This window comes from Meleagris gallopavo, chromosome 3, assembly GCF_905368555.1.
Source record: "Meleagris gallopavo chromosome 3, MGAL_WU_HG_1.1, whole genome shotgun sequence".
Lineage (NCBI taxonomy): Eukaryota > Metazoa > Chordata > Aves > Galliformes > Phasianidae > Meleagris > Meleagris gallopavo.
This window is the reverse complement of record NC_139406.1, coordinates 48663259-48691214: the sequence shown is the minus strand read 5'-3', so window position 1 is coordinate 48691214 and position 27956 is coordinate 48663259. Positions and strand designations below refer to the sequence as shown.

At 39.3% G+C, this 27956-nt stretch overlaps 1 protein-coding gene across 3 annotated transcripts in view; it reads right to left on the bottom strand.

Moving 5' to 3' along the window:
- LAMA3 (laminin subunit alpha 3) overlaps positions 1-27723 on the bottom strand; it is a 114033-nt gene extending 86310 nt beyond the window's left edge. For 2 of the 3 annotated variants that reach the window (XM_085220893.1, XM_085220894.1), the window contains exons 1-7: positions 27399-27723; positions 22405-22557; positions 12580-12697; positions 11570-11688; positions 9970-10140; positions 7511-7608; positions 4919-5034 (exon numbers count right to left, since the gene is read on the bottom strand). In XM_085220893.1, coding sequence (XP_085077019.1) covers positions 4919-5034; positions 7511-7608; positions 9970-10140; positions 11570-11688; positions 12580-12697; positions 22405-22557; positions 27399-27677 — 1054 coding nt within the window. In that variant the 5' untranslated portion in view covers positions 27678-27723. Of the gene's footprint in view, positions 1-38; positions 415-4918; positions 5035-7510; positions 7609-9969; positions 10141-11569; positions 11689-12579; positions 12698-22404; positions 22558-27398 lie in introns of those variants that run through there. The other variant, XM_085220895.1, reaches the window with a different exon arrangement.
- Between the last annotated feature and the right edge of the window lie 233 nt (positions 27724-27956).

Sequence of the window (27956 nt, the reverse complement as noted above, 5' to 3'; positions counted from 1 at the left end):
CTGATACAAGCCAGAATGCCATTAGCCTTCTTGTTCACCTGGGCACACTGCTGGCTTGTGTTCAGTTGAATGTTGACCAACAACTCCAGGTTCATTTCTTCTGCAGTCTTCCAGCCACTCTGCCCCAAGCCTGTAGTGTTGCCTGGGGTTGTTGTGACCAAAGTGCAGGACCCAGCACTTGGTCTTGTTGAACTTCATCCCATTGGGCTCAGCCCAGCTACCCAGTCTGTCCAGATCCTTCTGTAGGGCCTTCCTGCCTCCAAACAGATCGACACTTCCTCCCATGTTAGTGTCATCCACACGTTTAATAAAGGTGCACTCAATGCCCTTAATCAGATCATCAACAAAGATACTGAACAGGACAGGCCCCAGTATTGACTTCCTGGGCAATGTCCTCATGACTGGTCACCAGACAGATTTAATTCCATTCACCACCAATACAGTAGAGGTGACAAAAACAACTAGATTATTTATATATACAAACACTCATATGTTTTGTAGGACTCTCTAGAGCACATATTTACCTATCACCAACTGGATTTTCATGCTAGAAACACAGGAAGATCATCTAGACACAAGGAAGACATGCTGCTAGGTATATTAGAGAAAAAAATAGTTGTACCATCTCAAAACTATATATTTATGCATAAAAACAGAACTAGAAATCTCCAGAAGTATGGTCTCAGCAGTTTTGAAAAGATATGCAAAACATTTTCAGATGCTTATTCTATTTTTCCATTTCCAAAAATACATCTGGGTTGAAGCTGCATTCACTCAATTCACTATGTATTTATTTCAAATAAACAATTATAGATAAGTTATACATATTTAAATAAGAAGATATACACAAAAGGAACTCACATAGCCATAAATAAAGAGATATCAACAAATTTAGCTATATATATTTATCCAGCTGCTGTTCTCTTAATGGAGAAGTTTTAAATATAAATTCATTCTACTGCCTGAGAATTTTGGATTCAAAAAGATGTACCATCTGAAAAAGCATGGGATAAAGAACAGTAACAAGAGTAATAATAATAAATTGCTATGTTAAAAAGGAAAGAATTAGATGACTGAGAAAATGAATTTTCCCTAGCTTATGGTTGCTTACAGTCTCAGCTGTGATAAACTTTGGGTACTACATGCTTAGTTCATCTCCTGTATTTTTCTTTTTATTAAGCCAAGTAAAGGTAACAGTTGAACACACAGAGGATATATGCATTCCACAGTCCATCTCTGAATAATTGTTCTGTTACATTTTTTATTCCTTCTAACAGTTATTTATATTGTAGTGCTCAGAAGAGACTGAAGAGACTGAAAGAGACATATCTGAGAGACTTTGCTTCCAGGCACCTCAATGTCACTTGCAGATGCCCTGGCCCAGGAAGATCACCTACTGAAAACATCTGACATGCTTCCACTGGTAGCTTGTGGTGTTATATATGCATCAGCTGGCTTTACCAGTCTCCTTACATCAAGGTGGAGACCTAAAGCTAGAAAATCTCTTACTGTTTTAACTTTGGCCAAAAGGCCAAACAATACAAATTCCAGGGCCAGCCCAATGTTCATGACAGGTTCATTGCAGAAGAGAGTTAAGATGAAAAATAGCTCTACATTTTGAATAGATCTTGCAAGCTTGAGTAAAGAGAACGTATCTAATTTAGAATAGATATGCTATATGTAACTCATAATTTGGTCATCATGGGAGATATTAGTCGGAATTAATCTCTTAATTTTGATGCTTTCATTCACGGAAAGCTCTGTCTTCACTGAAACATTCCAGAACTGGAACACAATAGAATGTACCATAACAGTAAACCAGCAGAACAAATCAAAAGCGGGACTATGGTTTTAACACAAACTTATCTTATTTCCTTTTTTTTCTTGCAGAAACAACAGGAAATTTTTTTAAAGAACCCAGGAAAAAAAAGGCTTCCAGAAGCATGTGGATGCTAGGTAAGCTTTAATTACAAATGTTAAGCACTCCAAGAGAACCTTCCCAGGAGTTCCTCAACTTCTGACTTCATAAAGCAATGGACTTGACACTTGGAAAAACCTTCCCTTTGCCTGGACTAGGGGATAAGACAATCTGGAAAAAAATGGATTCCTGGAAATGCTTCAAAACAAAACAAACAAACAACAAAAAAAAAAAAGGTGAGAACTCTGGCCCTATTTCATGATGAGGGAAGAATTTCCTCATAATGTAATCCTACCAAGTACTATTCAAATTACCTAGTACAACTGGGAGCATGACTCTTGGAAAACCAATTTTCCAAGCGTTGTGCGATCATGCAGACAAAGCTGGGGAACTGAATCATTCTCTGCATCTCCTCTAGGCCTTTGTGTCTTAATAGCTTTGGACAAGGAAGCCTTTTCATAGAAATTGTCGAAAACAGAGCTGAGGAAAATCATCAGATTCCCTCATGGTTTGCTGCCAGGAACCAGATAGGTCAAGCCTAGGTTCCCTGGCTGGGTTTTGACAAATAAGATGTTGGTTCAAGATATTAAGTCAGCAAATGAATGAAGCGATCACACGGGAGGGGGAAAAAAAAAAAAAAAAAAAAAAAAAAAAGGAGATGGCTGGAAGGAATTGAAAGGAATGAAGATAGGATTTTTTTTCACTCTCAGCCCAACTGCCAGACAAAATGAGGATCTGTGCACAGAAATGAACATTTCCCTTTCTCTACACTGTAAACAAAAGCTCTTTCTAGCCAAATCCTCTGTGAGCTACACACAGCTCACAAGTATGCCTGTTAACACTGATGAGAAATAATTTGGTCAAAGTAACATTTTCTCTGGCAGGTGAACATAAACCCCTTCTACTTCACAAAGCAGTTTCTTACAACTTTGAGCCATTTGGTGGCCCACACTGTTCTAGAAAACTTACAGAGACTGGCCCTATTTCTTCGAGTTCCCACCAACCTCTTTCAGCTCCTCCAAAGGAATCTCAGGCTGCCGGAAACTTAATGAAGCTGTTTTAATTCCTTCACTACCAGCTTCCAAAAGAAGCCTGCACCTGGCCAACATTCTCAGCAAATCACCTGGAAGTGCTGGAAGCAATCCATTCTAACAAGCATATTTTTTTCAGAGGCAGTTAGAAGCTAAGCTGTTTTGGCTCTGAATCTTGCAGGTGAACTTGTTTATAAACTCATTCTTTCAAGGACATGACATTATTTATGCTCTTTGTCTATCTCTTCCTGGCAGAAAGTATTTTTCTTTCAAAGAGGGGAATTCAGATGAGGTTTCAAATATTGTCCAAAAATTGAGTCCCAACATGCCTATCTCTGATCAAACATTTTAACAATCTTTTTTTTCTCCCTCCCCTCAACACTGTAAGTACTGCAATTTTGATTCAACAGGCAGTCTCTTTATTCCTCAAAGTAATTATAGAGGTACATCTGTTTGGCTTTCAGATAAGCCTCCCCTGTTAACGGTTTGTACCCACAAGCTATAATGATCTTAGGAAAGGCAGACAAGTTATTTAACTTAAGCCAGACATCAGGGAAACCAGAGGCTACCAAGACATTTGCTCAGAGCAGGACATGCACAGAGATGGCTAGCACTGTACCACAGACACTGTTTTCCAGTCAAAAAGATGCACGACACTCATGTCTGACACTGCATACCCCTCAAGGAAAAGACGGTCCATGTGGTCACTCTCACAATTTTACATTTTCTTTAACAAAAGGATTAAACACATGGAAGACGGAAAAAAGGTCAAGGGGCTTCTCCAGCTTGACTGTTCAGTCTGTGGATCTAAAGCACTTCAAACTCTTTAAAAAGAGCACAGAAAGAAAGACACGTGTGGAGGCGACTCCTCAGCAGGAACATCTTTGTGACCACCTGTATCAGGTCAGCAAGGGGGAACTGCTGGCTTGAGAAGGGAGCACAACCCAGACCCCTGTCAGTGTTAAAATGACAGGAAGCTCAGAGTAGACTGTTTATGAGCCCAAGACAAGAAGTACTGCACTGATTTATGGGTAATGTGTAACACTGCCAAGGCAGGACTCCACTACTGAGAGGATTTTCAGATGCATTTCATGGTTATTACATTGTAAATTTAGGAGTCTTTGGAGAGATGACATTTTGCACTGGTTCCTGAAACAGTGAGCGTGCTCAATTCCCAAAGGACAGATTTCCTTCTAGAAAACGGTTTTATGAGGGAAACTTTTGAACTGCATGCCTTCATAATATTAAAGATATAGTAGCTATAATGACAAGACCAATGAATAACTCAGATCCTCTTCCCAACAAAAGACAGCAAAGACTGTCTCATTATTTCTTACAATTCCCAGCTGCAAACTTTTACTAAATACTTCATTGTTTCATAAAGGGGACTGACTGCATCTTGCTATACTTCACTAAGTACTTCTTATTCCTCCAAAAACAAAAATACATGCCATACAGGTAAACCTACCGAGTCCCCTCCGTTGACAGTAGCAAAAAATAGAAGTCACAGCAAGAATTCTCCCTTGACACATCAAGTTAGAATTACCTGTTTGCAAGTTTAATAGAACTAAGTATTTATGCAGTCTCTCTCTCTTCTGAATACAAAGACTTTTGGCAACAGGGAGACAAGTTTCAAAACTGTACAAGATGCATATAATCTCTGCTCTGCTAGGGAATGCCCGTGGTTTGTCAGCACAGTGACGACTAGGTGAAGATGTTGATTTAACATACAGGATCGTTTCCACTTTACTTTTGCAATATTCTCACATGTGTGATGATATTCATTGTTTAATGAGAAGAGAAAAAACAAATAATTTTCACTGCATCCTTATTGCTGTGTGGAAAGAATTTTCTCAGAAATTCTCAGAAAAAAAAGGGTATCAAAACCTACTGTGTGCTAGGTACTCACCGTGGCTAATTCCTACCCACTCAAAGTCTCTTTTGAACTAACTTATTTTTGACTACTCACGTTCACATATATTTGTGTTCCCAGCTGTCGCAGGTTGCCACTGTTTCTGATTATATCCAGGGCAGCAGTGGTCACAGGTTTCCCCACAAGTGTTATGCCGACATTCACAATGAAACCTACAGAATAAAAGTCACTTATTATACTGAAGTTGGATTTTATTTTTTCTTAATCTTTTTTTTTTTTCCTTAATCTTTTTGCAGTCCAAGATTTACACATATTGTGAAAAGGACATAAGTTTATGTGCAGGGAATTCAAATAGTAATACTAGAACATAGTAGAACTTGTCTGTAATTATTCATGACTGGTTACTTTAATGATATGATTATGGACTTGTTAGCATAAACGAGTTATAGAGAACATGTATCACTGGATTCAATAGACTGGATTAAAAAACCTTACGCTAAAATATTAAATCAAGCTAAATCAATAGCTTAGGATGTATCCTATTTTAGTTTCATTCCAAGGCTCAGGCATGTTGACCTACAGTAAATCAAAACACCTATCCCTTTTCTATGCATGCCTTCATCATTTTTCAGTTATGCTTTGCTTACAATTACTGTCTTTATTAAATCACAATAAGAAGTCCATCTTGTTACACTTAAAGTAGCTCATACTGTTCATCAAGAAAACATACACCATATTTATTTTGATTTAGCTGAATAGGCTTCATGAGTGCAGGCTCTTATTATGAGCTAGGTCTTATTATCATGCATAGCAACTGAGTCCTAGGAGTAAAAAATAGACCCCTGAGACTGGAAAGGCTTTTCCCCATTATCTGCGTAGCCTAATAACCAAGGGGCAATATAGTTTTAGTGTATGATCATTCTTTTCTGGTAGATTTCACACTTTCTGCACTTTTCCCCAGCATAGGCATCTGAAAAGAAAGTACTCATTTGCCCAGTTATTCTTCAGTAGAAAGCAATTTAAATTATTACATTATATTGATAGTTTATTTAAATGCCACCATGGATAAAAGCAACAGCTATTTTAAACTAGGCTCTTAAAATGTGTTTTGGAAAGCCTGATTATTCACAGCCATTTTCATAGAGCAGGTGAACCACAAAGCCCTAATCTAGCTCCTTGTGAAATCAATATGTAAATCATAAAATTCACAGGGAAAGGGAACTTTCCTATAGATTACAGATAACTGAATTATTAGTTGTTATCCCTTTTAATTCAGGCTCACTCACAGAAAAGTACATTTATAAATGAAGGTATAGTAAGATAACATACCCATTCTTTAACATAAGTATACTCCTGCTGCCAAATGACTGAAATAACATTTTGTTTGCTAATTGCTCATGTATGCAACAATACAAACACTTCTTAAACAATTAAAAGACTGTAAAGAGAATTGTAAAATATCCCAGATATAGCTTTTGCAACTGTTATTCTAAACAAACATTATTTAGAGCCAGATATCCAAAGGACAAATAGTCATCAGTCCCAAGTTCTGCTCCAACAAAAGATTCAAGCAGAAAAATGCAGACATTTTTACTAACTTTATGGCCGTTCTCATTAATAAATTAAGAGTACAATATTGAAAGAAATGCATTACTTTTATAAGTATTCATATAGTCCGTTCACTCAAAGGAAGTGTCATTTCACCATGAACAAGACAAAAGCTCTGAGCAATCTGATCTATCTGTAGATGTCCCTGTTCACTGTAGGGGATGTGGGCTAGATGATCTTTAAAGATCTCTTCCAACTCAGACAATTCTATGGTTCTAAGAGAAGAGTATAATTCATGCAGTTTCTATTTTTCCAAGTAATTGTCAAAAGCATTGGATCTTGACTGAGCTCCACACTGTTCCATATCTCCAGTGCGTTCACTTTGTTCATAAGTTGGCCTTCTAATTTCTCCTGTTGGGAGATGATATCAAGCCACGTTTTCCAAAAAGAATTAAAGGTTTCTAATGAATTATTAAATCTTATTTCAGATAAAAATAAAATCTAATACTTATTATCCTCTACTCAGCCTGCGGCCCCCAGCACAAGAAAGACACAGCTCTTGGAGCAGGTCCAGAGAAGGGCCACTAAGATGATCAGAGGGCTGGAGCTTGTTTAGCTTGGAGAAGTCTCCAGGGAGACCTCATTGTGGCCTTCCAATATTTTAAGTGAGCATAAAAACAGGAGGGAGAACGACTGTTTATGAGGGTAGACAGCGATAGGACAAGGGGGAATGGTTTGAAACTGAGACAGGGGAGTTTTAGGTCAGATATTAGGAGGAAGTTTTTCACACAGAGGGTGGTGACACACTGGAACAGGTTGCCCAAGGAGGTTGTGGATGCCCCATCCCTGGAGGCATTCAAGGCCAGGCTGGATATGGCTCTGGGCAGCTTGATCTGGTGGTTGGTGACCCTGCACAGAGCAGGGGGGTTGAAACTAGATGGTCATTGTGGTCCTTTTCAACCCAGGCCATTCGATGATTCTGTGATATTTCATATAGAATAGTTCTTGACGCGTTTTCACATCAATTAGTAGCAGATTCTCATTTTTTAAATATAATGAAAATGTACATTTGGTAGTAAAAAAAAGGCCACTTGAAAACATTTGCTGACATGAAATTAACATCATGCTCACTTTACTTACTGGTATTGGTTTTCAGCACTTTTCACATTACATACTTCAGCATGGCCATGGCAAACACATCGACCACCAATACTGATGTCCTTTATACTGTAGTAATACTGTGGAACAAGCAGAGTTGTATTCTTGTATTATTGTATGAATATCAGTATCAGTTATTTCTTGGTACATTGTTAAATCTTGCCTAGCATAATTTTAAAGGCATGATTTTACAAAGGGGCAAAGCCAAGCAGTCAATAATCTGTATTGATGTTATGACTCAGTGTGAGTTCGAGCAAATCAAAGTCAATGCCCACAGGGTGCCTGATAGCAACAGAATACAGTTGCAGGTTTGTGCAGCTCACAACAAATGCATAGTGCTGTAGCCTTCCATTCTCCAGCAGCTACGCAACCATCAGTACCTGAGCCCAAAGCTTGCTAAAAGCCAGCTTGAGGATGGAGAAGTAAAATACATAATCAGCATCAGTTTGTGAGATCTTGGTCTGGTTAGCCATGAGAGCAGCACTGTTTTGCCCATTCAGTCATACATGGTCACTAAGCACTAGAAACAGTTCAACATCACTTCCTTGACAAAAGTTACTGGTGACTCAAGTTAGATTTGAAATTGTGACCTGAAATCAAACCGCTCTGTAACTCATCCTAATGCCTTTCAGGCATCCAGGCAACAGAAGATAAAAATTTAATAAGTTCAGCTCACTGAAAACCTCATTAGCACATAATATCAGTAGTAACTACTGTACATATTTTTTGTAGCTCAGAAGTTTTTTACTTAGTGTACCAAGCAGAACAGAGAGCTGGTTATAATTTTTGATCTCTGTGTACCTCCAGAAAAAAAATTAAAGGGACAATTTTAATGCCACTAGTGATAAAAAGGGTCAAAACATTTTGCAGTTTTGTCTCCTGTGCTCTCCCATTCACAATATAGCTCATGTAAGAGGCTGTATACACTGCACTACAGGTGGAGTTGGCTGGCACAGAAAGTAGCTTCTTCAAGGCTGAGAGCTTTTTCAACTCCCTGTCTAATTTCTGTAAAGTTACTTTGTTCTAGGCAGGTGAAGAAGAGAAGATGGAAAATAAGATCTGCATTATTTTTCTGAACAATCTCTATTCAAATATACAAGTTAATTTCTAACTGTGCCTACCATTTTCAGACTGTAAATAAAATCTGTGCTTCCAGTGCCTTCAGCACAGCTAGAAATAACTACCATGACTCTTGTAATCATATTTGACTGTCCGGGTTTTTTTTTTTCTATAGTAAATTTTTCACAACCAGGTCTACAGTTACGTGCAGCTTAGCAGAGCTATACTGTACTACTAACAGTAGTTGTCCTGTTACTGCTTAGTAATAAATCATATTAGTAACAGGCCAAAACAATTAATAGGTCACAGTATAGACATAAAACATACCTTATAAAATTCAATGTGCCATGAATTTAAACCATTAATGGAAGTCAGACAGTTACTTGGACAGGATAAAAGAACTTGTCTGGTTTTCATCTGTTTCTCTAGTAAGTTGAACACTCGGATTTTTCTTAGTAATATTAACTCTTTCCTAGACTTTGAAGGTCTCCACAATGAGAATTTATGCTCTCTTCTAGCAATTCAATATAACACTCAATGTTTTATTAATTTGTCCTACATGCCATAGCCATAACATCAAAAGTACTTTACATTAAGTCTATGCTGCTTGCGAGGTAAATACTGCATTTATATTTGCCTGTAAGCAACAACTTATAATTTACTTAAGGCAATAAAGGTACTTAATGTGAATGCTATCAAGAAACTGGAACATTTTAGTTACTTTTGATGCAGAAACCCACACACATGTGCAGTGCCTCACCCCAGGGTTTCCTCCAATTGTTACCGAGTCTTCATTTTAAATAAAGAGGTTAAAAATAACAATATGAAGTTTACAATCTCTCTAGTATGAATTTCTATGCATTGTTCCCTTAAGGGGTTTCCTTACATGGGAGCAGGACTTTGGCTGTTTAGCTCTAAGGGATAGCCCCAAATCCACTGAAAACTCCTATGCATCTCAAATAATTTGTGTACAAATGTCAGCTTTTGAGTAGGCTCTTTGATTCCTGCTCCTTCAGAAACTCAGGTACTATTTCCTGAAAATCTCTTTGAATAAAAAAGGGAAAGCAATGTAAAATGAAGCTGATGAGATCTAGCTCCTCAGCTCTGTGAAAGACAGTTCAGAAGATTTCTGGATAGGCTCCTAACAGTTCCAGTGATACACCCAATATCTTTTAATATTTGAAACGAGAAAAAGATAGTCCATTAAAAATGATTACTTCCCCTCTCTAACCCTGTGCTATCTCAGCCACCTTCTTACCCTCAAATAGACCTGAAGAAAATAAAGGGATTTTCAGATGGGTCACTGCAAATTTTTATTTTTTCAATGTTGCAATCTTTAAAAACATAAATATTGAATACACCTCTGTGAAAACAGTACTTACTCTGCGGGTTACAGTAGGGTCCCGTTGAGCTTTTGATATCAAGTGGCCAAGAAGTGTGTTAGTTCTGAGAAAATGAAGGCGGATGTTTGTTGCTTTTGTGAATTCTCGAAGACTAGGGGAATAAGTGAAGTTCTTTGCTCCTGGGCGGCCATTTACCAAAGAGATTACAATCTAACAAGAAAAGTAAGTATATTTTTATTAAAACTTATCAGCTGTAAGTATCAGTACTGGGCACAGAGCCAAGTTTTGGGCAATAATAGAATCAAAAGGTTTACTATTGTTTCTGAGCATATTTGCAACTGCACATTTCACACTGAAATCAAGACATAAAATGCCCCAAGGAAAAAAAAAAATGTGTCTTGAACTCTCCTGAATTCTCAGTGCTCATATCACACTGCCTTAATGGCGTACCCACAATTGTGGATATGCAGAAAGAACACAATTTGACAGGAAAAATAAAAAGCAACAGCTACAGATAGTTATATTAACAGTTGATAGTGTCAGTGGAAGTTTTGCCTGAGTGAAAACGCCAGATTTTGGCTCTTTCCCAAAGCAGATTTATTTTTGGGTTAAGGCACAAACATTCCTGGAAAATATTATTGTTACCAGGTCCAATGCCTAAGAGCACATTAACGGTCTTCTAAGGAAAGTACATGGTGTTACTTCAGAAAATCCTTTCACATGAAAGCAGGTTTATCTGACTTTCCAAACAGGTACTCCAGGACTTCTTTATTTTTGAATAAATTGGTGCCAGCAGCCTAGCAACCACAAATCTATATTAAATTAGCAATCCACTGTGCATGTAGACTTCAAAGTAAGAGACTTTATTTATAAACAGCCAGGCAACAGATTTCTAGTTTCCAACATCTGCAATAATCTGAAGCATGCATTAGAGATGGCACCAGCAATGTTCTTCTACATAAATTGTTCCTGTAAAAATTTTACAATTATATTAGTAGGCAATTTGTACTTTAAACTACAACTCCAGATTCATATGCACAAAACTCTGGACAATTCTGGAGTGGTTTAGATGTGTATTCTAACTGCATAAGACATAAAACAAGAACATCAGCAAGAGTGAACAGTACAGCCAGGAGGTTAGCTTCAAATGAAGTCACACAAGCCACATTTTTGCTTAGCAAGGAACAGCGACTAAACTCAAAGCAACACTTTTGCAAGCACATGTAGTATATTATTTTTAAAAAAATGTAGTATTTTACTTTTTTTTTTTTCTTAAATAGTTACTTATTCTTGAATGGCCTATAGCATTTGGTCCCATGAGGAATTCAAATGCAATAAGTTAATGACCACGCAGAAAATGCAGTCATTATCTTCAAATGCATATTCCTTAAGAGAGGTAACCTAAACCATAATAAGGAATCCATACAGGTGGCCCTGCCCACTGGTGTAAGTTAGAAAAAGTCAGCTCATCCTCCAAAAATTTCACTATCTACTTAAAGTCATGGTTATGGATTTATTAATTTAGTTTCAAGCAGTAATAAGCAATAAATTACTTTATGTTCTAGGTTTTTATTTTAACTGCAAACTTCTAAAACTGTTCACTTCCACCATTACGTATCATTTTTCTAAAAGCACTTACCTCTCCATTTTCAAGAGGCACAATGCGAGAATACTCTGTGGTGCAAATGACATCGCTATCCCTCCTCACAGGAACATTTGCTTCCTTTCCAAAGCGTTCCAAACAATCTGCTTTGGAGTCTGGTCAAATCAGAGTTATTTTTATATATGAAAATATACACTATTGTTCTAATTTGAATTGACAAAGAAATTTTACCTGAAAGCACAGAGAATTTCTTCCCCTAATTAAAGAGAAACAAAGTCTGATTTCTTCACTTAGTGCATCAAAATGAAAATTCCTAAATATAAACTGTGACGGTGATGAGACACTGGAACAGGTTGCCCAGAGAGATTGTGGATGCCCCCTCCCTGGAAACACTCAAGGCCAGGCTGGATGGGGTTTTGAGCAACCTCGTCTAGAGGGAGGTGTCCCTGCCTATAGCAGAGGTGTTGGAGCTAGGTGATCTTAAAGGTTCCTTCCAACCCAAGCCATTCTATTATTCTATGATAAAACATTTTTTGTAGTAAGCCATGCAGTGGTGCTTGACAAGACATTGCACAATCTTTCTAATATAATCACAGAAAAGTTTCTCTACTCCAAGATTCCATGCTTGTGTATCACAGAATCATAAAGGTTGGAAAAGACCACCAAAATCTAGTCCAACCATCACCACAATGCCCACTAAACCATATGCCTTTGGTTTTTTGCAAGGAATTCTTTAGTCTAGTGGGATGAAGGACACTGCAGAACTGATATACTAAAAGGCAAGATAAGCAATGCAAAACAAAAAATCCCAACAGACTGTAACTCAATACGTCAATGTTTGTCAGTTTTAAAATATTGTGCTCAATTTTAGTTATGCTCTTGTGACTGATCTATCATCTATAACTAAAGTAAATGTTTTTGACATCCGCTGCCTCCATGACAGGTAAAACATCCAGCAAAATACATGGCTTGATTTTCCTGCTACTGGGCAAATGATTAAAGAAACTTGCCTACAAAAGAGCAGCAATGCAAGACTTAATACTTACGAGCAAAATACTGCCAGGGAGTGTAAGTTCTTCCAAAGTCCACTGATCTTTCTAAGATCCAGAGATCTGGACGAGGAGAATTTGCAAACTTGATAAGAATATAGGCAACATGGAAGAGCTGGTAACAGAACATAAGTAGTATTATTAGAAGCTTTTTGAACACCACAGAAGTACCACATACTCGAACAAATGCTAGTAAATCCCTTTTCTGTTGTGTACAGTGAAAAAGTTATCCTCTGCTATTTCATTCTCATTAAAATAATAGGCCAGATTCCAAGCTGGTACACTCTTAAGTATTTGTATCAACCCTTCTCAACTGGCAGTGTGCTCCGCTACATTAAAAAAAGCTGCAGTAGGACTGAGCTATATGCCATCTGTTACATTTCAGAGTGGTTCTGTTCCACATCTGACTGATTGCTTGGGTGTGTAAAGGGTATAGTACTTAGCCTTGAAAAATTAGCATCTCAATTCACTAAGATAAAATACTTTTACAGAATCCTGGCACGTTCTCTCTGCTTGTTATATTCCAGACATATAACTGTGCTTGTAGTTAAGGAAAATCACATTAGTCAAAATGCACACACTCTTTACACTAGTACTCCTTTGGCTGTATTTGATAATAATTCAAGTTAGCTGTTACCTCACTACGAAGATATTTCTAGATAATTTTGCCACTTTGTAAGTAGCAAGTCTCTGCAGAGTTTCATGTGTATCAAATATAATAGTAGAGATTTTTATGACTGGCAGATCTTCCATATTCTGACACTGCTCAGAATGTCCCAAGCTTCAAGGCCAAGTGCTCAATACATACCATGAACACAGACCACAAAGGCAGAAAGCTCCCAAACACTAAAGCAAATATGGATTTGACATGAAATCCTACTCCAAGTGAAATTTAGTCAGATCATTAGACTTCAAACTACAAATATGTACAAGCTCCCAATCACAAACTGGAACTGACATTTGTTGCCATGCCTAGCCCATTCAGCTGTAAGCTAGGACAAATTCAGCAGCTCTCACAGCAGTCAGAGCCACCAAAAGCCACATGCAAATGGCCTGTAAAAAAAAAAAAAGGAGCAGAAATCTTTGTCCCTATCTGGTACTGTACATGATTTTCTATGTAATGATATCAAGCAAATTAAATGGCAATCATTCTGTTGACAAAACCATTCTTTTTCCAAGGGCTAGACACGGTTACTATACAGGTGGAGTAATGTCCTTAAATTACTGATTGAAAGTCTCCAAACCAGATGTCAGAAACAGCTGAATACTTTGAAGACTGTGCCAAAGTTTGCTCCTATTGAGTTTCTGATACTCAGCCAAAGTAGCTTCCGCCATTTGACAGCCAAGTATAAGAGTAGGGATTTTGGCCATACAGCCCTTACATGCCATCCAGTATGGCCATTCAGGGTGAAACTGGGTATCCTCGCAGGGAAGGGCCATGGTTATGTAATTCCTAAAAGAAAACAGGTTTATGTTCTCAGTTTTGGACAAGGGGATCTCTCAAAGCTAGGTCTGCACTGGGCAGGCAACCGCTTATCCGTTAGTATTCTCACTTCCCCTGTGCTTTAATGTCTCTAGGAATTCCATCCTCACATGCTCTATCGAGGATGGAGGACATTCTGCATCAATCAAATCAGATCAGATTTCATCAAGACAAGCAATTTAGAAAGCTCATGGGGACACAAAAGAAGCATACAAAAAGGCAGGCTGTGTCCTCCAGTGTGCTGCTATTTGTAGCTATGTATTAAATCACTACAATGACCTTCTACCTACTCTCCAAAAAAGCAGGCGGCACCTGCCTCAGCCTGTCACACGTTGTATTCTTTTACTCAGATGCTACTCAAAGTGCTGATACAGCCCATCTCATCTCACAACAGGTGATTCTATAAGCACAAGCAAAATAATAGCTGTAAATTCTATTTCCACTGGACTTCCTCACTGCTGAAAAACTGAATTATAACAAATGCTCACTTATATATCAGTGTTACCCAAGACTTTATCCTTTTAAACACACTGAAAGAGAACAGTGGCCAACACGATTGCACACAGTAGTCTTCTATGTAACACAGCTGGATTAGCACATTGTGCTCTTCAAACACCTGTGTGACCACTGCTATTCAGCTGTGGAATTCACAGAATCACAGAATTGTAGGGGTTGGAAGGGACCTCTAGAGATCAAGTCCAACTCCCCTGCAAATTGGAATTGGCTCAAGCCTAGGACTGCTCCATGCATGTGAAGCTGAAGTACTGTCCAACGTGTGTTAGATCAGGAGCCCCCTCTTCTACCAGCTCTGCTAGACCTTGAAGAACTGCCTCAAAGAACCAGATTTTGCAGGCTTCCATGCAAACCACAAAAGAACAAAATAAAGTACAGCAACTTCAAGTTACTCGTGCACATAGGAACCTTCAGATCACGTGAGGCTCTCCCAACATCCCATAGTTTGAAATGCTGCTTGGGTTTGCATGACCACATTCAGAAAGAGCAGGGAGACAGGTTTTTAGGACAGTTAAGAAACGTAACAAAGCAGTAAAATTAGCTGTAATCTTGATACAAGCATATCATGGTGCTTGTCTGCATCAAAATAAAGAGAGGGGAAAAATAAAGAAATCCAAAATATGGTTTAATCAAAATTCTGATCATTTTCTCATCTCAATTAAAAAATAAAAAATAAAAACAACAATTTGTTTCCAGTAGCAGAATTGTTCCACTTTGAAAATACATGCTTGAAAGAGGATGCATTCCTGTCAATTTCTCCAGACCACGTCCAGTTGTAAACTATGAGCACAGACTAAATCCTGGATTGCCAACAAATGGAATTTAACCTGCTCCATCCTGATGTGACATTTTCCTGTTCGCTCAAGTTTTTTTCAGATTTGAAATGTTCTTCTGGCCTTGAAAATTTACTAAAGGAAAACTGACAATATTTTAAAAAAATAAGCCGGAAAAATAAGCAAAATGTCTTCCTCATCTGAGAACAGAAATGATAAATTCATCACTAAGAACTACCACAAAGAGAGAAATGTTTCCATAGAAAGTCTTGTAGGTTACTGTAAGACTCTCAAAAGAGCTCATTTAAATTGAGAATCACACCACCATGATTGTAATGATACAATGTTAGAGATCTCTAATGACATGCATATTATTTATGTTAACAAAATAGAAAATTCCTTATAACATATTGTATCCTCATCGCAATTCTAAAAAAGTATAATAAAATTCATAAAAGTTTTGTCTCTATTTTCTCCTTAAAATTTTAAACAATTTTCTAAATAGAGGAATTCCCAAGACTTGTTTGATTCTTGACATATATTTGCAAATGTAAGAAAGTTAGGTGTGTATATACAAAATTATAGATTATTTTTCACCACGCTCCACCATAAACTCAAAACAGAATACTAAAACATTGAAATGATTTATTCATTAAGTGCTGTACATAAACTAGAACAAAACAAAGACACACTCTGTGCAATTCTGCTGTGTGCTTCACATGTAGGAAGGGACTGTTCTCCATTTTTGTTTCAAGGAGAATAACAGTTTCTGGTGTGGTAATAAGAAAACTGAGGTCAGATACACCATCTATCTGAGGCAACCTGAAGGTTTCGGGATGTTTTTAAAGAGATACCACAACAGTTCCTCTTTATCTAATCCAAATGTTAAAAGAATGGTGAACAACTATTTCCAGAAGGAGAGTATTTCCTCAAACAGCATTAGTAGGTATATCTACACCACCAAAATTACCGCAGTGTAATATGACTGTTCTTGTTGCTTCTGATATGATGCTACTGTGGCTGGCATTGCACGCTACCCAGAAGACAGTGAGGCTCCTACACTGATAGGTGACTGCAAACTATGTCCTTGTTTAATCAATGGATATACACATGGTATATAGTCAATAGTCAATATATATATATATGTATATCCAGGAGCTTGGCTAATATAATTTATATTGGAGAAATGAGAGAAAGTCACTCACCCTGTCCTGGGCTCACGAGATGAACTCCTGATGGAGTGGATCTCCAGAGAGATCCTTCCCCACTGGCAGTCAGCTCTTAAATGGGTCTAGGAGAGATGGAGCCAGGCTCCACCTCTTCCTTCAGCACAGGTGAATTGCCTTCACCTGTGCTCCTGTGGCTGACTCATTGCTCGCCTCAGGTGATCAATCAAAGGTTCAGGCCGTGATTCAGCAGCCCTATACACTCCTTTAACAGCAAAGGTATGATCTTATTGTACTTGCTGTGTAAACTGGGAAAGCAGGTGAGAAAGTGGTAAAAATTTGATGATCATTCAGTAGATAAAACAAAACTCTCAGATGTGGGCCAGTGCAGGAGTGGGATTTTAAGGAAGCATGAATTGCTCTTACCTCACAATAACAGTAGTTATCACTTATGCAACTTCTCCAAAACATTCCTCAGTACCACCAATTTCACAGGGTTGGCATGTGCATGCCCAAAAGTTTCTTACTGAAATGAAGTATTAAGGTCTCAAGCACGGATTTTTCTCAAAGACCAATTGATAAAAATAACAATACATTTAAATGAATTAGAATCCTATGTATTATTGATCCAACTGAAACTTTGTTGTTGCGAAGAGGTCAGCACCCCCTTTATTTGTAACTTCTCAGTAGGACCTGAGGCACTCTTATAGATCCAAAGACTTACTCGTCACTGCCAACAATCAATATTTAGTGGTCTCTAACCATGGATTTTACAGATGAAATGTCAAGTAGAGAGAGCTGAGACAGCACTTTTGGAAGGCATCTGGAAAAGAAGCTACTGTAGAGGTTCGGAGAAAAGCCCACATGGATAGTGTCTGAGAGGCATCAGATCAGCTGAATGTGTTCCATACAGCTTAATGACACACACGTATATGCAGCAGTAATGACGACAGTGAATGGAGAAGCTCACGCTGCACAACAGACAGAAGCCATTCCCTACACATTAGATTCACCCTCTTGGGTACAGAAGCCAGAAATAAGCAAAGGACTTCCAACATTGTTCACTTAGAACTGTGCACGCTGTATTCATACCACTTCTTCATTCAACAAGTCACCAGTGCTAAGAAGCTATGCTCTTATTTAGTTATCTAAGATCGTGCCCGTGAACATGCCTCAGTGAAGATGCTAACTCTTTTCTCTATTGCATTCAGTGTGCAGGATCAAAAGGGAGAATCACTCCACATTTCACAGGCAGTATTCTGCAAGGAACGCTTTTGGAAATGAAAGGGTAGTCCATTGTCCAGGTTCAATCTGTCCTTGGTCTTTTTGCCAAGACTGCAGGCAAATACATCAACTATTGTCAGTTATAATCCTGAAACTTCTAATGCAGCCATTTTTCCATTGGGAATTGGACAAAGACCAACTCAATGCTCATAATTATTTCTTACATATGGTCTATTTCTTCACAGAACACTGAAGCTATTCATTTGGGAGAGCATTTGTATAGTTCAGACCTCAGTTGTTCAGGAGATAAACATCCCCTTATGAAGGCTGTGTTCAAAGAACACAGAAGTACTGTCAGCATTGGAAGAAAACATGGGGAAGCATGGAGGGTCGAAGGCTATCAACAGAAGTGCTGCTTTTACTATGTTGGGTTGAAAGTGAAGACAACGCATCATAAATCAAAGTAACATAGTGATGATCCACAGGAGGGGAGATGGCAGAAGCTGAAGTACAGACATTGAGGGAAGTAAGTGAAATCAGTAAATGGGAACAAAGATCTTCCTAACTGGATGCTGAAAAACCTGAGGAAGGTAGTATCAGGAAATCTAAGGAGAGCAATCCTTCAAGTATGTGTCTGTGCATTTTAAAAATTAAATTCTCTCAACACCAATATATGCCTTATTGCAAACATAAAAATAATAATAAACCAAACCATTCAACCTGTCTTTTATAATTAAACTTTTAAGAGAACAACAAATAGACTATTTCTTAGAGCATAATATATGAGCAAGAAAGGGTTTCTAAGGGTGACTAAATCTGTCAACTCTGCTTAGGATGCTTGTATTGGGACAGAGGAATAAATGGAGCATTTGTTATCTGGATTTAATTTCAGGATCACCTTTTATAAACTGTTGTCAGCAGTCAAGTACAGTGAATGCAATTACTACTTTTGGAGGCACAGTTCAGCACAGCTTACCCTGATAGCTTCTCCTGAGAAAGGTCTACAGGACACTATATTTTACAGATTGGTTGTTAAATTAACAACTATTTTAAGAAATAGTGTCAGAGCATTAGTAAGTCAAGAATAATTATTTTAATAAACACAGTCATTGATTAATATTCCCAACAAAAAATATTCTTTGTCAAGCTACACCCAGATGATTACTATAAAACAAAAACTAAATCCATAAGAAATATTTACCATGTAAAAGCAACTCAGAATGTATACAACTGTGAGAGGTTTTTATACATTGTTTACGTGCTTCAATTGGGAGTGACAAAAACATGACGTACTCTACCATAAATCTGAGATCTATTTCAGTTTCCTTCCCTGCCTACACAAAGTACTATTTTGTACGCTACATTCCATTTCATGCCTTCAATTTACAATACTACCTAATTAATAACATCACTACAAAAAAATAACATTTAACATATTACTGAAGAAGACCTCACCAAGCCTTAAGTCTCTCAGCACCATACTATTGCCACAAAAAGCACAGTAAAAAAAATTACAAATAACTAAAAGCAATGATAAAAAGTCATGGACAACACTTTATAAAGATTAACAGTTAGACATTTATTCTGCCCCATGCACTATAACACAATCCAGAAACTTCACCTTCTACTTCAGAAGAGTTCAGAAAAAAAACACCTTGGGGAGTATTGGTGTAATATTTGCTAGGCATTAAGAAAGCCAAAAACAAGAGCACACTTGCTACAGTCAGACAATCTCTGTTCACTCAGATATTACTGAATAGTTTAAAATGAGTTGACAACTATGTTGGGAAGATTTTGATCAATTAAAGGAATATGCGAATCTTCATTTGATCCAAATATTTTAAACAAGTGAGGAACAGCCAAAGCATAAGTAAGTATGTAAACTGAGACACTGCCTCAGGGATCAACATTATAATTATTATACAGACGGTCTGTGATTGATTAGAATTGTAACTGTAGTGCAGAAAGTCAGAAAAGGAAGTAACGCAGGGCTTCAAGTTTTTTGCTTTTTCCTCATACTGCTAGGAACAACAAAGTGAGCAATCTTCTAATTTAAAGATTTAAGATCCTGAAGGAACTTTGACTGTCAGAATCTCCCCCAGTCCTTCTAAAACAGGAACAGCAGCAGGTGGGTGCTCTAACACCATTTTAATAAACTCTCAAACTTTCAACTATTCAATTAAATATTCTCTTCAGATTACTAGCAAAAGGCTCCACTGGGACTCCACTGAGTCTTAAAGACATAATGGCAGGAACACAGCAAATTAAAAGTCTTGTGATGTTGCTCTAAGCTCCACTTCCTCTAATTGTGATTATTTGATAACAAATTTACAACTCAGTCATTGCTTATCTGCATGCATGTGTACCTTACTCTTTGCCATATTTTGGACATGCATAAATATGCAAAAGTACTTCTCCATTTTGTCTTCAGAAAAAGGTGACATTAAAAGAAAGAACAAGCTGTCAGTGAGTAAAACCACAGTTGTGATACCTTTCTAGTATCACAGCGTGTAGTTCTGCAAGGCATTTAGGCACACATTTGACTTTAAGCACATTAATTTTATCTTAAATAAAAAGAAAAATAGCACTCCAAAAGTATCTGCCTGCCTATCACTGTCAACTGCATAGAAAGTCTGCAAGATTAACAGAATAAACTCTTAATTTTTAGGAACCTGAAATAAGGTGAGTTGAGGTCTCAGTATTTACCTGTTCGCTTGAGTAGACTTACTCTGTCACAGTATTGAATTTTCCTCTTTATCATTAGTTATGTGCACTACAGCTCGAACTTGGAATGGGAGAATAAGCAAAACGTCAAAAGTAAATCTCAAGTTCAAACCGATTCTGAGATTAGGGTTTAACTGACTGAACACAGATATGAAAATGTCTGTGAAGTGAAAAACAAACAAACCATATGAGCCCTACTAAGTCCTCATCCATTCACCAAATAAAATTATCCCTTCCTGATCACAAGACCTGAAATCATTTTGACCTTAGTCTTCTGTTTCCCTCGTTTCCTCACAAGGGATTTTGGAGTCACCATTCCAAGAGGTACCAGAGTAAAGAGAAATACAGTCTTTCCTACTGAGAAATCCTTTAACTAGAATTTTAGCACATAGTTGGTCTCTAAGGAGTCCCACAGGAAAAGGACGCTCAGTCAACATCCTCACCCTGAAGGAAAGCAATTTCTCAGAAGTTTACGCAACCCATAAAAGATTAAGTGACTTTCAGCAGCTTCTCCAAAGAAGCTAACAAATACTCAGAGGAAAGAGTGGTTTGGATCAGTTTAGAATAGTTTCATGGGTGCTACATAACGTTCTGATGATGACATTCAAGTATTGGTTGCAAATATGAAGGGCTACACAGCAAAGCAATTTACAGACTCTAAGCTGCAACCTTATTCTACATTTTGCAAAGACCATGATGAGTGCAAGCAGCTCAAACAGAAAGGTCTGCTTTGCTGGGAGGCGATTGTCCATCCGCACCTATTTCTAGCAGTCTGCTCTGCATTTAGCATCCCTACTGAAAGACACACTTCTCTATAAATTCACTAGGCGACACTGACCAAGTAGCTCACTTCCTGGGAGCACAAAGTATCAGGGAATGCTATACTCCTCAACAGTGCATTTTATCAGATAGAGCAACATGACTCAGAGAGATCAGACCAAGGTGTGCTAGGCTAGTGAGGATACTCTGGCATAAAATTTTATCAGCTTATACATGACTCTCTCCTAGTTCTGGAAGAGGTAAAATGGTTTGCAGCTGAATCCCCAACAAAGTAGCAGCAATGCTTCATAGAGATTTTTTTTCCTTTGTTATTGCTCCTCTTGCTATTAACTAAATTGAAAGCCAATTTAATAATAATAATAGTCCTATCTATTATCAGTATCAGTAAATAGTTACTACTGACCAAAAAATAATTATATTTAGACACATATATATTGTAGCCCCCAATATATATCTATAGCAACATATTTTCAGCTGGTGTAAAATTGCAGAGCATAACTAATTTCCTTGGATCAGTGCCCAATTAAGGCAGCTGAGAATTCAGCCCTATGGCTTCAAAGCTACATTTACAGCTGCAGAGGTTTTACTGTGAGCTATTTGCCTATCACCTGCTGAAGAAATACAGGTGTTCACGTTACTGTCATCATACTATTTCCTATTACACTGTTTTTGCTGTGTCCACCTTATTAGGCCATGTTATCAATATTTTTCTGTCTATCTTGAAGGTCTTGTTGAATGATAGAGGGATAGAAGGATCCTTGAGGCAAAAGCAGACTCCGGACATTATTCTCAAATTGTGTGTATGCAAAGGATCATGAAATCTCTTCCTTTATGGACTCATGAAAAAGGAGAATTTGCAATGTAAGGCAGAGCCCCAATTACACCTGTCCAATCCCCTCAGATTAACAAGTTTCAATGTCTCTTCATGATAGCATAGCGTCACTGAATCAGGGTGATACCTGTGGCAAGAATCTACATCATTATAATCACTCCAATAAAGTTGAATTGGTTAAAAAAAAAAAAAAGAGAGAACATAAACCAGATGAAAAAATATGGTATTGGAAGTTAAAATCATTTGTTCAAACATCCCTCCCAACTGCGTAACTTTTATGTAGATGCAAGAAATGATCGTTCCTTAAACAACAACTCATGCACTCACCTGCCCCAGATCTAAAGTGACATTGACTTCATTGTACTTTAAGCCCTTAGAAAGAGGAGGACTTTGCCACCAGCTCTCCGTTCCATCAATGGCATTAGTGATTGGGTGAGCTTTCCTGGGATCAGCAGCATTGCAGTAGTCACAAAACTGTCCCTGAAACACAGAAAATTAAAGAGGTTGTCTCAGTCAAGACTACATGCTGCAGATGTGCCTGTTGTTCACTGAGATTCTGAATTGGAGCCCTGCCTAAAAATTGAGTTAAATCTTGCTTCTATATGTATATAGTGTACTTGTGCAATGATTTCTCTTGCAATTAAAACTCATATTTATACCTTGAAATACAGAATGAAATTTCAGGAATCTCTTTAAATAAAAAACAATAAATCTTTTATTTCATTAATACATTTACTGATACTTTGTTGCTGAAATTATCTGTATTACATCTGCAAGCACTTCCACAGGAATGTAATGAAACAAAGATGCTTATAGGTAGGATAACATCAACATAAAATTTACCCTCAATTCTCCTAAAAGACTGTGAAACATCAACCTATGTACATGGACCAGTTGTAACAAACCCATAAAAAAATCATTTACAACTTCTGAATGTGTAAATTTACCGTTATAATTTTATAGCATGAAAAAATATATATCCGTGTTATTATAACACATTCTGAATCAGAAACTTGAAAAAGTACACATCCTTGGAAAATGCTATGGATTACACAGAGCGTTCCCTTTAAGGATGATGAAAGACTCCCATTGTATCTTCATTTGCCAAACACCACACAATTTTTAATCCATTATTAAAGCCACACTCCGGATATGCCCTGATAATCTCTCTTTGGTAGTTTCTAAAGCTCTTTATGCTGTTCCATACAATAATGATGAATAAACTTCAGGAAACTTAATTTTAATTTGGCATATTGGCTTGTCTCATAGCAGTATTTTTATCTTCAAGAAACTGCATTGTACAGTCTACTAAGATTAGTGCTGAAGAATCAAAATTAGCTATTAAGGAATCTTTTCACTGTCCAGTTCACATCTTATTCCAGTCGCTGGGTGTAGATAATTGATGTGAGAGAAACTGTGCCAGGCACGGATCTTTGTAGAACCCCAACAGAAAAATGACATTTTCATTAAATGCTACAATCCCCTTAATCTACTTCAGCCAGACAGTCGCTTAAACCATTCAGTCTGTCACGTGCTGACACTGTGTTGGATTTGTGTTTTAAATAAAGTAGTATGTCACATTTGAACCTTTTCCTTTTCTAACTGAAAAAAATTTTAACAACAAGATATGGTTGTTAAAAGGATTTCCACAACCCTTGTTGTCTAGCCTTAAACATATACCTGCCTTGGAAGTATTAACACACTTCCATACAACTATCATTATTTTGTTTGCCACTGCTGTCACGCTAATCAGTGCAAATTAAGTAGAGAGGTCACACTTGTCCACTTCTAACACAGGAATGAGAGCAGTAGTTCTGTCCTAATCCTGCTTTTCTGGCAAGCTCAGAATACGACACTGGTGCCAAAAGATACAGCCACCATTAGCTGATTAGTTGATCTGAATCATTAATCTTGAGAATTCCTTACAGTGCTTGAAGGGAGCTTATAAAAAAGAGGGAAATAAAATTTTAACTCATTTTAATAGTGACAGGACAAGTGAAAATGGTTTTAAACTAGAAGAGGGGAGATTCAGTTTAGATTTTAGGAAGAAATTCTTCACTCAGAGGTTGGTGAGGTTCTGGCACAGCTGCCCAGAGAAGCTGTGGTGCCCCATCCCTGGAGGCATTCAAGGACAGGTTGGATGGGGCCCTGGGCAGCTGAGCTGCTGGGTGGCAGCCCTGCCCATGGCATGGGGTGGGACTGGGTTTGAGGTCCCTTCCAACCCAAGCTTTCCCATGATTCAATGAATTTGAAAAAGTTATTTAAAAATGTACTAAATCTGTATGCACATACGCTGGCTAACCATGGCAATCAAGTTATAACACATTCCTCCTCTAACCGTTAGAGAAGATTTGGATGATTTTTGTACAAACAACTGTAGTATGCCAGGACACTATGGGATTCTAACATAGTTGACACCACATAGGCTGTGCTAGCTACAAGTAACACTGCCAGTTTCTGCAATGAGGCCAGAGAACATTGTGTCACAATCCACAAAAGCAGTACACTGAGAAATGAATCTAGGCACCAAAAACAGCAGTTGCCACCACATGAGATCATCTTGATTGTTCAGATTTTCTGACAAATGCACGTTTAGAGTTCTGATATAGGTAGTACACCACCACAAGCCTATCCTAAACAGATTCATAGCACACATGAAACATCACCTTTACTTCACATTCACAATGCTCTGGCTGGAAATACACAGGAAACAGTTGCTGCCATGGCAGTTCCAGCCTTGATCCAGCCACAGCCTCAAGAAAGGCTGAATGAAAAGAAAACAATGAGGAGTATTCAATGGCAGAGTTACATTTACATACATCTACTCTGTATCTCAGTATACCAGAACATTTGATCTGAACTCAAGATACTATTTTTTTTTTTTCCTTTTTGAACACGTAATTCAAAGCATTTCATTGCAACAACTGGAGTTTCAGTTATTTAAAATACATTCCAGCAAACCTGCCAGAAAGACAGACAGAAAGACAGAAAGACAGAAAGAATAAGTGATTGGGCTGAGCAGCCTTCCCTGCTCTCCCCTGGCAGACCCTGCAGGCATGCTCCCCCCAGTCTGCCTGCCACAGGACACATCTCGATCCAGGAGCCTGGGCACTCAGCCACTGCTTAAATTTGGCTGCAGTTCACCAGCCAGGCAGGTGTGCATCCGCTGGTGACCTCGTTACCCTCTTCCCCTCAGTTCTCCTGCATGGAGGAGAGGAATGAAACTGCATAAAGCAGTTTGCTGAAATACTGAAAATGAAAATATACTGAAAATATAGAAAAAAGCTACAACAATGAAGGATTTGTTCACAAATACCTAGAGGAGTCATACCCACTGGCAAGGCAGGACAGGCATGCAACTAACTTTAACTCACACCCGCACACTGCTGTGGACAGACCTTCAGGCAAAGCCAGGCATGCCATTTATCTGCCAGAGCTGTTGAAATATTTTGCACTGCAGCACATTTGTTCACTCAGCACTGCTCTTATTAAGCTATTGTCCCTCTTGCCAACACACTAAATAACAGAAACACTGCTTTCCTCAGTGTACATCCAGCACTGCCTCACAAGCCTCAGACTACACCTGGTGGCTGAACTAAGTTGGACCTGAAAGAATGGTACACCTGAAGGGCTTCCAACAGCCTCCTAATGCTCTTTCAGGATTTGCTGGGGATGATGAGCTCCACTAAGGAATACAATAAATCATATAAAGAACCAAAAGACAAGATGAAAAGAAGAGGCCAATGCAAGGAACTTGAAAGGAACTTATAAGCAGGTGAGGGATTGACTTTTTACATGGTCTAATAGTGACAGGACAAGGGGAGTGGCTTTAAACTCAAAGAGAGGAGACTTCAGTTAGATGTTAGGCAGAAAATTTTCACTGAGAGGATGGGGAGGCACTGGAACAGGTTTCTCAGAGAAGCTATGGTGCTCCATCCCTGGAGGCACTCAAGCCCAGGTTGGATGGAGCCCTGGGCAGCTGAGCTGCTGGGTGACAGCCCTGCCCACGGCAGGGGGTGGAACTGGGTGGGCTTTAAGGCCCCTTCCAACCTAAGGCATTCTATAATTCTGTCAGAAGCAGCAGAAATGAGGCTGACTTGCTCTTTCTGCCTTATTTTAATTGCTTGTGTTGGTACCGTAACTCAGCTGTTTCTTCCCTCTTCTCGCCTTCTTTCTGATTTCCCTGCTCATAGGCACAGCAGCCACCATCTGTCTTTGGACGGACTCCAAAGGTGAGTGACTTAGGTGCACAGCACAACTTCAGTCTGAGACTGTCACAGCAGCTCCATCTCTGCCACCATATGTAAAAGCTGCCTGATCCTCCCTCAGACTGTTAAGAAATAGCACACAAATGCTTATGCTGATCTAAATCCATCAACATAGGCTCAGCTTCTGCAACACTTTAATGTGCTTCTATCCAATTTTCCACCAATAAAAAAAAAAAAAAAAAAAAACCAAGACTCCTGTATTTGCAGTGACTTTGAACTCAAGAAGTGGAGGGGATTGATAATATGCACATTGTGCTGCTATCATATTTTCCATGGCTGGATTTCCCAGGCCTGGGGAAGGAATTTGCCAAGTTTTCTCAAACCACAACAACTACAGAAGTATTCACGTGCTGTACCTCAGTGGGGTTTTCTTAGAACTAGAGAGCAATGCAGCTGCATCCACATTTACATGAAGGCTGCAGGAGGCACAGCAAGCTCCTACCGGCACCAGCAGTCCTCCAAGGAATGGAATCAGCCCCAGCCCATAACTGCCCACTAACCCAGGGCCTGCAACATCAACATTTAACAAGAAGAACCCCCATCCTTTCACTCTCTTTCTACACAAAGCAAACTCTCATTTCCAATGGGATGTGAGTATATAAAGGGAGTAAATACAAAAATAATCACGTCACAAACAGCAGACCATGCAGTTTCTCTATCACTGCACCTCAGCTGAAGTATTTACTACCTGCAGCCCAACTCTGCTAATAGGAAAACTACGTTTCTCAGCCTGAGAGCACCTCAAAGCACTCTGAGCTTTTTGTGAGAGGGCATTCTGCAGGCACAAGGTACAAATGGAAGAGATCTGGGAGGGCTGAGGCAAGCAGAGTTCTGACAGAGCCGATGGGCATCACCCCAGTCCATCACAAAGCTGACCTGCTGCTCGCTGCCACAGGCACGCTCACGCAAGGAGCGTTATCAAGAAAAAATAGATCTCCATTAACGCCTCTGGAGGAGTTCTGTCCCTCTGCAGGTGCAACCTGCCCTCACCCCTGAAGTGGGAGCCGGCCTGCCGTCGCCATCACCATTCCCCTGACCGTCCCCACCCGTTACCTGTATGGCTCTCCCCAGCGGGGCTGCGGCCGGCCCCCCCACCAGCTTGCAGTACAGCTCCGGCCGCCCGCCGCCCGCCTCCTCCCCGCAGGTTGCGGTCGCCGAGATGCCGGCCGTCTCGGCCAGGTTGAAGTAGGGCGGGTGGAGGCTGAGTCCGAGGGAGCCGGGGGGCTCCGTCTGCGCGGGACACAGGGAGAAGAGCGGGGGGAGCAGAGCCCACAGGAGCCGGCAGCCCGGCGATGGGGTACCGTAGGCAAAGCGGCCCCGCGTCGCAGCCATCCTGACCCAGGCTCTGCCCTCGCCTCCCCCGGGGCGGCCGTATAGCTGAGGCGGGCGGAGGCCGGGGGCTGCCCGGCTGTGGTGTGCGGGGCGGGGAGAGGCGCGAACACACCCCCGCTGAGGCGAGGCGGCCGCGGGGAGTGCGGAGCTCCTCGGTAGGAGGCGAAGGCTCGGCATGGCAGCGGCTGCCAAGGCAAGGGAAAGAGTCTCTGGGCTGGTGGGGTTGTCTCAGGTGCGCGCCCCGCAGCCATACTGAGGTGATCCTCCCCCTCCACGGGA